Below are 12,291 nucleotides of genomic sequence, written 5' to 3'. Positions count from 1 at the left end.
CACCTCTCTGGGCTCACAGGAGCTGCTGCAGCTGAAGGGGCCGCGCACCCAGCCTGCAGCGCCCTTGGCCTCTCGGCTCCTCTGGGTTTCCCCGGGCACAGCAGGAGATCCTGGGCCTGCAGGGAAGGGTGGAAGGCCGCGCTCTGGTGCCGGTGCCCGCTGCCCTCCTGCGCGGGGGTGCTGCCGAGGGCCGGCGCGCAGAGCTCCGCGGGCCGGGGCTCTGGCTGCGGGCACTGACTGCGTGAGCTGGCAGAGAGCTGACACCGCCTGGGACAGGAGAGGGCGAACCCGTGGGTGGAGTCCCCTCAAAGAGAGGGCCGGGTCTGGGCTGCCCCGGGGCTGTGCGGTTCTGGGCTGGGGTACCCGAGCTGCCGGAGCCCCAGGGCGCGGGGCGGCTGCAGGTCTGGGCGCTGAGCCATCCTTGGTGCTCAGTTCAGCAGCTCCCCTAACGTGGTGAGAAGGTGGTGCCGCTCGTTCCCAGCCTGAGCAGGGTTCACGTTGCGGTCTCAGCGTTCAGCAGGGCTGTTGCTTCTCGTGGCTGTGTGCGCTCTGCAGGCAGAGGCAGACAAAGGGACGGGTGCACAGCTCAGCGGCCCCCACTCCCTCGGCTGGCAATTCCCGCGGTGGTTTGAGGCCAGGTCCAATCGCTGCTGGGAACGGGGCACCAACCGCCTGCTGCTGTGCTTCGACTGCAGTTGTGGAGAGGGGAAGGTGTGGGGAAAGGCCTAATTACTCATTAGTCTCTGCGAGCCGCAGACACTGGTTTAATGAGCTGTGCATTTAGTCACCAGCAGCGCACCATCCCCAACGACTGCAGTGTCGGCTGCAGAAGTTTCGTTTCTCTTTTCCGTGAAGTTGCAGAGTTTCACGGTGGGAACGCAACGACAATAAAACTGAAAAGGTGAGCTAGAATGCTGCTGCATTTAGTGTTTCCCCGCAGGCCGACGGCCGCTCGCAGGTCTCGGCACGCCAGCCGGGCCGGGCCGCGCCGCTGCTCGGGTTCTCCTTCCCGCCCCGGGGCTGACGGAAACTCCCGGACGGCGGCCGGGCTCCCGCAACCCCAGGGCCTCGCAACCGTCAGCCCCCGCCCGGCCTTTGCACCAGGGCGCTGCGGCCGCCGCCCCTTTAAACCCCTGCTCCGGCCCCGCCGCCTTGGCGCTCCTCAGCCAATCAGCGCGCGGCGGCGCCAGGCGCCTGCGTCCCCGCGGCCCAGTAAGGGCGCGCCGTGCCCGCGGCGCGCCCGCCCTCCCGCAGAGCCAGGCGAGCCCGGCGGAGCAGGAGAAGGCCCAGGCCCGGGCGCGGCGTCGCCATGGTGGGCCGGGAGAAGGAGCTCAAGATCCGCTTCGTGCCGGGCCGCTGCGAGCTGGTGGAGGTGAGCGGCGGGGGCCCGCGGTGGGCCGGCCCGCTCCGGGTGCGCAGGGCCCCGGGGAGGGGAGCGGGGCCGCCTCCCTCCGTCCCCCGCGGCGCGGCACGTCACGGCCTGCCGCCGACGTCACCGCCTGCTGCCGACGTCACCGCGCCCGCGGCGCCGGGGGACCCTCGCGCTTCGCCGCCTGCCTTTGGTCTCTGTGCGTGACGTCAGAGTCGCGCGCAGAGCTGCCGCTCGCCTTGCGCGCCCCGCCGTGACGCTAGGGTCGTGACGTCACGCTGCGGGCCGCGTCAGCCGTTCGCGGGCGCTCCGTGACGCCGCTGTCTCCGCGTTCGTCGCGACAGCGGCGGGTTCCGTTCGTGTCGTGAGACGCCCCGCCGGGCAGCGCGTCGCCGCGTCCCGCCTTCGCGGGTCGCAGCCCGGCGTCGCGCGTTGGTGGCGGCGGCTGCCAGGTGACCTCGCGCCCCGCCGACCCCTCGCACCCCGCAGGCGCCAGGCTTCAGCCCCGCGGTGCTGCTGCTCGCGCGCTCGGCCGGGACGGCTGGGTCCAGCCCCTTCTCACCGCGCGAGTCCTCGGTGGGCGCGGGGCGTCCCGCGGAGCCCTCGGTGACGGCCGCGTCGTTGGAGCGGGTGCAGACGCGCTGCCCCGAGAGCCTCCTGCGCCGCTGTGTCTGACCGCGGCGGGTGCGGAGGTCTTCAGCCTGACCTCGGCAGACGCCTGCCTGCGCGCTGGGGAAACTTTGCAGCGAAGGCAGTTACATGGTGGGGTGTCTTCTGTCGTTCACCCACAGTAACCGTCTGTAAAACTGCCGCGCGTTCTGAGCGTGCTTTCTGGCTCCTCGGGAGAGCAGCGCATTGTTAATATCCAGCCATATGTAAGCAAAAGTACGGAAACTGACAGAAGTGAAAAGAAGCTGCCGCGCCGCGGTGGTTTCTGTCCAGCCCAACAGCAGGTCCGGGGTTGTGCCGCCTCCTCCCAGGGGAGCGTGCTCAGTTCCCTGCGAGACAAACCAATTAACAGCAGCTGAATTAAGTCTGGATGCTGCGCTGAGGCACACGCGCTGTTCGCATGCGAGCGTTCAGCTGCGCGGCCGCGAGGCGGTAACTGCTGCGGGTCTGCGAACGGCAGTGGTGGGAGCAGGAGAGCTCGGCGCTCCTCTGGCCCCCCCCATTCCAGGATCTGTGAACTCTGTGGGAACTGCCGTACGCAGCTGTCTCTGGTACCGGAACGTGTGGTGGCTGAACGAGAGCTTTAGTATGTTCTATAGATTGAGAGGTTAAGCCTCCAACAGGCACAGTCTGTCCAGAATTATTTGTTGCAGGATGTGGATCCTAAACCTTCAGTATTTTGGGTTCATTTCCAAAAGAAGTTATTTCCCTCGTTTCAAATTGCACAAAGTTACGAGATTTTGAATGAACTTATAATTTTGTCTTTATTAGCGGTTTGTTTTGTTTTCCCCTCTTGTTGTGGAAGTAAGTGAGTTTCCCATTTAATTGTGTTTTCATTATCTTAAAAAATATGTGCAAGTACTTGATGTGGTACCGTGTCGGTGCCCCCGGATGTTTGTGTTCCGTGAGGCGCTCCGCAGCACTCGTGAGGCAAGGAAACTCTATTTCATACCATAGCACAGACTGTAGCCTTGCATGCTTTTAAAGAAAAAACAGTAATAACAGTAGAAAGAAAACTTTTCCTGTTCTCTTTTCCTTAGGAAGACGTTGATATTCCCAGTAGGCGAGTTTTGGTTACTGGCGCGACGGGACTGCTGGGCAGAGCTGTGTTTAAAGAGTTCAATGAAAACAACTGGAACGCGGTTGGCTGCGGGTACAGGCGAGCTCAGCCCAGGTTCGAGCAGGTCAACCTGCTGGACTCCGTTGCTGTTCACAACATCATCCACGATTTCCAGGTAAGCTTCTGGAACCGGCAGTGGACGGGGAGGGTACTTGATGCGGCTGGCAGTCAGCGGACAGTGCTGTTCCGATGCTGCGTTCGTGTGGCTTCAGTGGGCGAAGGCTTTGGCAGAGCTCTGAGAGACGGCGTGGCTGCCTCTCCTGGGCAGCCGGCGGGTGGGCTTGCTCTGCAGACACGGGCAGTGCTGAGCGGTGCTGCCATCGCCTCCGATGGACGGCAGGCAACAGACGTACGCGTCGGCACGCTTGCATTGATGGCTGAAAGAAAAAGATAACTGGGAGTTACTGACGTAGCGGTACAAAGCGGTTCTTTCAAAGTTGAAGAATACTCAAATGCAACAGCAGTAACTGCGTGTCGAGCAGGCGGTGCAGTGCGAAGGTCGCTGGTTTTTCGATCTGGTTTGCAAGAGGAACTTATAAAACCTGAAATACAGGGTGCCGTTCTCTCAAATGGCTTTAAATATCTTGTCAGTAGTCTGCATATGTCAAACAAGCCATGTCTAAGTGGCTTGTCTAAAGTCTGGCTGATTTCTTTTTTGAAGTACCGTTATGTGTGTGTGAGAGAGATAATATTATCTTAGTATTAGATTTCATATTATTTTACCAAGTTGAAAAAAACCCAACAATTTCGCTCTTGCTGTAAAATCAAAGCTACTGAAGATCATAATTGCAAAATTAATGATACATTTTTGGGGTGTTCTAATATGAAATCTTGAAGCAGCGTGGTTCTATTTGACTTCCGAAGGAAAGCTTGCTCCTCAGAACGCCACAGTTAAAAACAGTACTGCTACTTTTATTACATCTCACAGCTTAGAAAAATGCTGTTTTGCCTGAGGGAGTTCATCACTAGAGTTAGGGTGCAGCTGCAATCCCCTGGCAATGTTTGTTGTTTAAAATCAGTCTTTAATTTCCAGCCTCATGTTATAGTGCACTGTGCTGCTGAGAGAAGGCCAGACGTTGTCGAAAGTCAACCAGATGCTGCTTCTCAGCTCAATGTGGCTGCGTCGGGCAACTTAGCGAAAGAGGCAGGTAAGGAGACCACGGATGGTCCAAACCAATGGATGTGGTTCCTTGTTAAAATACTGCGTTTATTTATCCAGGAACATAAAGGCGAGTAAGTTACTCAAAGTGCGGTCGTTTCCGCGATCAGCGTGCAATCAATCCATTTTCTGTGAGGGCAGCATGCGTGTCTGTGTGAAGGATCAGCAAACAGGCAAAGCAGCGGGAATGAATGGGGCTGGAAGATGAGGTCTTTGGGAGATTTGTTTAAAGGCTTGTTGGGTTTTCAAACAAGGCATGAGTTAAAATACACCGTGTATAAACATTTTCCTCCTAGCTGGAGTTGGAGCATTTCTCATCTACATTAGTACAGACTACGTGTTTGATGGAACAAGCCCTCCTTACAAAGAGACGGATGTACCAAATCCCCTGAACTTATATGGTAAAACCAAACTGGAGGGTGAAAAGGCAGTCCTGGATAATAATGAAGGTAAGAATACACTCACACATTTTTAATAGAGGCTTTCTATTTTTACTTAGTTATATATTAGCTTAATAGACTCGTGAGTCAGTGGTAAAGTGGCAAAACCATGGGAACGAGACTTAGAAAAGAATGTGATTAGGAGTCAGTCTCCTTGCTCATAGATGATTCCTATTGCTTACAGGTTGACTAAAGCTTTATTTCTTACTTGTTCCGATCTTCATTTGGGTTACTGGTCTCTGCTGATGGATGTTCACAAGCCTCTCTCTGCTGTGAATCAACTGTTCCTAAGGAAAGATAAAAAACACCATCAGTACACTGTAATGGCACAAGCTTTACCACGCGTAATATATAGCTGCTGTTATTTAGGGGGGTGCATTGCAATTGCTCTCAATGTATGTTTACTTAAAGGGAGAAACAGACTTGTGATTTAATAATAATGCAGATAAAATCAGCACAGGCTTTTGTTGTTACTCTCTTGGGTTCCTTGCTGATCTCCTGTTTTGCTCTCATGACATAAGCCATCAGGCCATCCATTTTATTTTTACCCGCCGCACTCACCAAACACATCAGATCCCTGCTCGGAGCGCTTGCTGAAGGGTTAGTAATGTGGTTCTGGTTTTAAGCAACTATTTTATTTATCTAAATCTTCATGAAAATTGGTATTCAAAATAAGCAAACATAGCTTAAAAAATTCTGCTTAATAAAGGGAAAAAAGCTCGGGGCTGAACATGCTCCCTTGCATTTACAGCTTATTTTGTGTACACAAGAGAGGTGTGGTTGTTTCTAGTTAGTGCGCTGCCAGTTTCCATTCACAGACTGTAAGGAAAGAAGCACTTCCGTTTGGTCAAAGAGTCTGAAGAAAATAATCTCAGTGCACTTGCAGAAGAGGCTTCTGAGATGTCACTATGAGACTCGCACTGTGATGCTGCTCTGCTCAACCGGAGAATTAAACAACTGGTAAATTAGTGCAATGGTCTTTCAGTAAGCTGATGTATACTATGTTTAAAATCAGTAGGCCTTAATATAGGTTGGTCATTACTAGTAAGAAATAGACTTTCTAAAAAAGAGTTTGATAGGAAAAGTCTTATTTAAGTAAAAATCAATTTCAATAAAAAGTTATTCACTCCGCCTCTTACTTAAGTATCACCCCTGAATCTGACTGTGGTGCTGTTTGCTCCCTCCTCGGGGTTGGTAACGATGATAAGGCTGCACCGAATTCGAGTAGGTGTGGGTGTCTTACCAGATCCCTCCCCGGGTCGGCACCTCGGTTTTGTTTCCTACCCTTTCTGAGCACGGTCTGTCAGGCAGTGGTGAGTTCCAGCAGTGGTATTAATAGCAGAAGGAATTTTGAGACGGTGCCGAGTAAGATGCTTGCAAATGCCGATTCTATTGTGTCATACAAATGTGGATATTTTACGTGTGTTAGTCTTTCAGCCACTCATGTGCTAGTCCTGTGCAGGTGGAACTCAGTCTATCAGATGTCTGTAGTTGCATGAAGAACTTCCCTGTCCATTTCTGTTGTATAATGCAAGAATCTCCGCTAATAATTTGGGTTTTGTGTATTTTTTAAAAAATATATATTTTACTTTGGTTAGGAGAGGATACAAGTTATCTTTAGTACTCGTGCTTGTAAAAGGAAAAGGTTTCAGTAGGTCTTCAGAACGCCTGGCAGTGAAGGTGGTGCTCCCCGAGTCTCAGACAGCTCTCTGAGAACAACAGGCAGGCAGCCTTTTTCTCAAATAACATACTTCTCAAGATATTAAACAAGTGAGATTTCAAGCAGTGCTTAAAGAGAGGAATAATGCGTTTGCCGGGTGACCAAATAACTGTTTTTAGAGCAGCAGGAAATCAGTGTCGTGTTGGGTGTTTTACTGTATTTGTTCTTCTTGTGTAGGTACTTCTTTCAGTTTATTTTTCTGTGAGAATAACTTGTGTGTTAGCTTTTCCTTTTGGTCTTTCTAATAGCGATAGCATTTGCCTACAAATCTTTAAGAATTGCAGTGATTTGGTGACTTCCACTTCTAATTTCAGGACTGATTTTATTTTTTTTTTCTTGAAGTAAAAACATCTGTATTACTTTTAATGAATTTGTCGTAGCCTTCTTGGATTTCCCCTCGAAGAGGCCTTTTGAGTCTTCATGACTGAGATAGACTAGTGTGAGGTATTCCATCATAAAATGTCCTTCTCTTTCCACTTGTTTGCTGTTGGTTTAATTTCTCAAATCACAATCTTGAAATCTAACATTGTTCACTACTGCATTCTGTGAGCCTATTCTTTATTTGTCAAGCTTCTTGTTTCCTGTCTTTTGTCTGGTAAATAATACTTTCCTTTATGCAGGAGGCTTCCGCGTGCTGGGCGAAAAATCTCTGTAATTGCTGCCTGAATACAGTGATTAGTGGAATTTTTGTTCTTGCCCTCACCCAGGGAGGATGGGGAGTGCTGGAGTAACTGCACAGTGCAATTGGGTTTTTAATTTTTCAATTTTTGTTCTAATCCAAACAGGCCTCCTTTTTTTACTCTTGCAGTGTTAATGAAAGCTTGTTAACCTTATAGAAATCAATGGCATAAATTAAAATAAATTTATATGAACTTAGTGTTTATAAACTGGCTTAATTGATATAAATTAAAATGATATTCTGAGGGCAAACATATATTAATGGCACTTTCTTTGTGATTTGTAGATGCTTAATATCACCAGCATATTTCTTAACACTTCCAAAACACTTTTCAGGTTATGCTACAGCATTCATACCTATTCATAACGACGTTAATACTTGTTAAAATATTATTTCTTCTAGATGCTGCGATACTTAGGATTCCTGTCTTGTATGGAGAGGTAGAAAGACTGGAGGAAAGTGCTGTGACTGTTATGTTTGATAAAGTGCAGTTCAGTAACAAATCTGCCAACATGGACCACTGGCAACAAAGATTTCCTACGAACGTCAAGGATGTAGCAACTGTCTGCAGACAGCTAGCAGAGAAGAGAATGCTGGTAAGAGCTTAAAGAAACAAGCCTCTGCAAGGTAAAACCAGTTGGAGTTCCTGGCTTTGTTTCTGAACAGCTGAGAAGCGCACATAACCTGCCTTGTTCTTGGCATTCCTGGAACATGGGGAGGGAGGAGAGGAGAGAAAAGCAAGCCGTGATGCTACAGTATCTTTACATGACAGTGCGTGGATATTCTGATAGTTGAAACAGAAGTGAGCAAAGTGATGGGACAGATCCTTCTGAAAACTGTCATGTGTCTTGTAGGATACAGGACAGAAATGAAAAGACCTAACTTATTCTGATACGCCTTTTACAAATTGCTGGTTTGGACTAAAAAAAACCCCATGGTGGTTGAATGTAGTTCTCAGAGATGCCCTTGTTTATTGTACTAAGAATACAGAAGTGGCAAAGAAAAGCCACTGGACTTACATACTTGATTGGGTTTATTCACCACAGCACCCGCAGGTTACCACCTTTGCAAGGTCACAAACCAACCAGCCACCTGTATTTTTCATACATAGAGCTTTGAAAAAAGTGGCCCATGCACATACGGTGGACGTGGTACAATCAGTTTGTTTGGTGGGACTTGTACATGGTTTGCAGTTGAACATTCAGAATGGGTGTGGTGCCTTCTGCATTTGTTTTCGAGTAAGTGAATAGTGTAGAACAGCCGAGTTCCCCCTCCGCAGCTGTTTGACCTTGGGTGGTTGGTTGGCTCGCTCCTTTGCCTGCTGTTAATTCTACAGAATATAAGCTGTTCGTGAAAAGTCAGGTCAGACTCACGTAACACCGGTTTTCAGTCTCAAACCCTAGTCAGGTGTTCTCTGGAAATGCGTGAGGCCTTTCCAGAATGTCAGTGAGGTGCCTTCAGATGAGGATCTTGCTGGAAGACCACTCTGCACAATTCTTGCACAGGAATTCGTCACAGGGGTAGCTAGCTGCTTTTCTTCACTTGTGCTTCCTGTTTCTTCCGTAGGATCCATCAATAAAAGGAATATTTCACTGGTCTGGCAATGAGCAGATGACTAAGTATGAAATGGCATGTGCGATTGCAGATGCTTTCAACCTTCCCAGCAGCCATTTGAGACCAGTAAGTCATGTGGTGTTTGACCTGTAGAGAGATGGAAGTGCTCTGTCATTCACAGTAGTGGGTCTCACGCTAGCTTTACGAGTAAGCTTCCTCTTCAGGACGATCTGCGTGCGTGCGTCTGGCACAGCAGAGGAGGACACTGTCTGGTGTCTAGCTCGGGAAAACAGCAGCTGCGTTGACCTGCTGAGTTAAGACAATTACCCAGTCAGTCGGTAACCAGTTTTTTGTAGCGTAATGGTATCTTTGCAGAACGGTTCCCCTTAGTCACGAGCATATCCATATTTTTTGTTGTATTTTTGTCCTTAAAAAAGCTTATGGATCGAAAGACGTTAACTTGAAGGTAGGAATCTGTAAGAACTGTTCAGTGTCCAGATTCATTTCTGAATACATGCACTTAAGAACTTCATATCACTTTTGCTTTGCTTAAAACACATGTCCTGCAGTTTTATTGACACTTAAGAGTAAGACTGCTCTTAAAGACATACTGATAATGTTGTGAGAATGTAACATATGTAAATAAGATTTTATTTATATCCAAAAGAAATCCCAAGGATTCTGAATTAGTGAAGGCTGGAACTGAAATGTGGTCTGGTAGATGCAGAGAAAAAGAACAGAGAACAACAAGTTAGTCTGAATTTTTTCTGCCCAAAGCTATGTCGCTTCAAGACAAGGTTCCGTCGACATTTTAGAGCATTTTGTACCTTGTGATTATGGTCGCAGGGTGAAAATAGGAATAAAATGTAGAAGAGCATAAATGGTGAGCAGTAAAAATTTAAGACACTTCATGTTACTCTGCCTGACATCCCTTATGTTGAAATGAAGTTTACCGTGAAACAAACAAACAAAAACCAACCCCAAACCAAAAAACTGCCACGAAATAGCTGGGACGGAGGTGGGGAATGTACCCATAGAGAAAGCTATGAAGGAAAACTTCTAAATAAGCATATACAAGAATAAGTGTTTTTCTGTAATTTCTGATTACTTGTTGGTGTGTTGGGTTTTTTTCTGTTTATTTTTTAGATCACTGATTGTCCAGTTGTGGGTGCTCTTCGTCCAAGGAATGCTCGGCTAGACTGCTCCAAGTTGGAGATGCTGGGGATAGGCCAGAGAACGCCCTTCCGAGCTGGGATCAGAGAATCACTTTGGCCTTTCCTCATTGACAAGAGATGGAGGCAGACAGTCTTCCATTAGTTTGTAACTTTTTTAGTAAAAGTATGGTATGTGGCACTTTTTTAAAAGAAAAGAATAGTTTTGTATGAGTGTTCTTAAATTGTGACATTTATGAGTTTTCATTTAATCAGGTAAACATATGGTCTTGCACTAGTGAAATTGTTAGCCTAAAAAAAGTTCAGTGACAAAAACTGAGCCTGTTTGATGTCATGGATCTTTCCGTCCATTCGTACCAGTCTAACTTAACGTCTGTTCCTGGTGGATCATGGTTCTTAGCAATCCGTACCATTTGATGCTAAGAATGACTCAGATCACTTGTAGACTTACTTTTGGCTGAAATATGTTGTTGATGCTTAAGGTCCGTGCCATTGTTGTATATACCATTTCTCTTCATGAAAAGACATGGTCAGTTACTTTGTCACCAAGAATCTGAGTTTTTTGGTTTTAACTTCTGGAGGTGGTGTTCTTATGAAGTTAAACTGAAGTAAGAAACATTACGTTTGTTTTGCTTGAGCTCTGATCAAAATGTTTTTTAAAAAAAGTGAAACTTTATTTTTGCAATTATCAAGTGTACTTTTTATGCTTGAAATATTTTCAGAATGTTCTGTAACTTAAATGCTTGCATCTTCATATTTGTACAGCAAGTTGTATGCATTTGTTTTAATGGTGACACATCAAAGCTAGAAGAGGGTTGGGAGGGTGGGGAACAAACAGGTCTGACCTGGGGGTGTTTTGGCTAGGGGGAATGGAGTTGGAGGGTTGGCTTTTTTCTGAGCAGGGGATTGTTTGTTTTTTGTATAAAAGCATGCAATATCTTCACCTTTCTCTTTCTTTTGGGTGGTATTTGGGATTGGTGAAATTAGTGGGCGGAATATGTTTGTTAGTGAGAGGAAAACTATTTCAAGGATTTGTAACACTGTGGCTTCTTTTGCACAGACTTTTGGATCTTGCACTGGTGTAGCTTGTTCTGGAAGAGTAAAGCGCGTATGTTGAAGGTTTGCCATAATAATGTAACCGCAATAGTCTAAATATAATCAAATCTTTAATCTGCTGTAGTCTAGTCCTTAAAGTTGGAGTCAGTAGCCAGGTAAAGTGGAGGAAGAACACGGGTTTGTAAAGGTTAGCTTCCTTCTGAAGTTACAGAATCAACAATATAAATGTTCCAAGATTGCCTGCAGAGCATTAGTAAAACTAGGAAGAGCTGCATTTGGATAATCATTTATTTTTCTGAGGTTGAAATGAAGGGGAAGATGTTCAGCTTTAATGAAAAGAAGGGGGGGGGGGACACCACAAAACCAGACCAACTGAAGATCTAGAGGTCGGCTTTACTTTCAGTCATTTAATTTCCAACTGGCATATGGTAAGAGTTCATAATCCCCATTTGTTTTTAGTCTGAAGTCTTGATATACACATGGTAACCTATCTCCAAAATGACAATAAATATATATTGCCAGCATGAGAAACAGTTGTTGGTTGTTTCTTTACCATCACGATTTGTTTATCTGAATCGTAAGTATTTGCAATTCTTCTTGAAATCTGTGTGCCCTTTTAGTGATTCCCACCTTGCCTCTCCTTAATTCAGTGAACTATTTCCAGAGTTAGATTCTCTGTCAAGGTGCCGCTGCCTTGGGGATGTGATAAATGCACAAAAAACAGGTACAGAATGTTTTGAAAATACGAGTCTGAAACGTCCTGTTCCTCAGTGCTTGATCAGGAAGATTCTGAGTATGTCCCCTCCACTTATAGGCAGCTAAGTTTTTACTAAATTTAAACCCGTATTTTTTAAAAAGTCACAGTAAATTTAAAACTGATATGAGAAGTTGGGGATGAGAATAATAAAAGCCACAAGAAGAAAAATTTTAAGGAACATTGAGGTTGACAATAGACTTGCTAATCCATTGTGTGGTTTTGTTTGGGGTTTTGTTTGTTTTTTCCTTGGCATACATAGTCAGAAGTGACAGTACTTTATTAAAACCAGGTCGCTAAATAATTCTCTAAGTGGTTGTCTTTTTATTTCATTTCCATTTTAAAAATGTGGGAAAATAGGTTAAGATTTGGAAGGCGGTATATGCCATTCTGGATTTATTGCTGATGTTTGTTAAACTGTTCTCAAATTGCTTATTGCTAGATCCACACAAAAAGTGGATGTTACAATACTGACTAGGGCAGTACCCAATTCTATATATATATTTTTATTTTTTTTTTAATGAAATGGGCTGCTTTTTTTTTCAAGGTGATGCAAAACTGTCCCTTCCACCTACAGAAAAGTGCTCTCACCATCCCTT

General features: G+C 46.6%; 1 protein-coding gene across 1 annotated transcript; it reads left to right on the top strand.

Annotated features, from left to right (window-relative positions):
* The first annotated feature begins 1,215 nt into the window (after positions 1–1,215).
* MAT2B (methionine adenosyltransferase 2 non-catalytic beta subunit) lies at positions 1,216–11,301 on the top strand. The gene is made up of 7 exons (XM_075442049.1): positions 1,216–1,372; positions 3,079–3,273; positions 4,192–4,306; positions 4,614–4,766; positions 7,559–7,752; positions 8,723–8,836; positions 9,857–11,301. The coding sequence occupies exons 1-7, from the start codon at positions 1,310–1,312 to the stop codon at positions 10,025–10,027; spliced, it is 1,005 nt and encodes a 334-aa protein (XP_075298164.1). The 5' UTR covers positions 1,216–1,309; the 3' UTR covers positions 10,028–11,301.
* Positions 11,302–12,291: the final 990 nt, after the last annotated feature.

This window comes from Opisthocomus hoazin, chromosome 23, assembly GCF_030867145.1.
Source record: "Opisthocomus hoazin isolate bOpiHoa1 chromosome 23, bOpiHoa1.hap1, whole genome shotgun sequence".
Taxonomy (NCBI): Eukaryota; Metazoa; Chordata; class Aves; order Opisthocomiformes; family Opisthocomidae; genus Opisthocomus; species Opisthocomus hoazin.
Note: the sequence above shows the minus strand (reverse complement) of the source record. Positions and strands in the feature narration are given on the sequence as shown.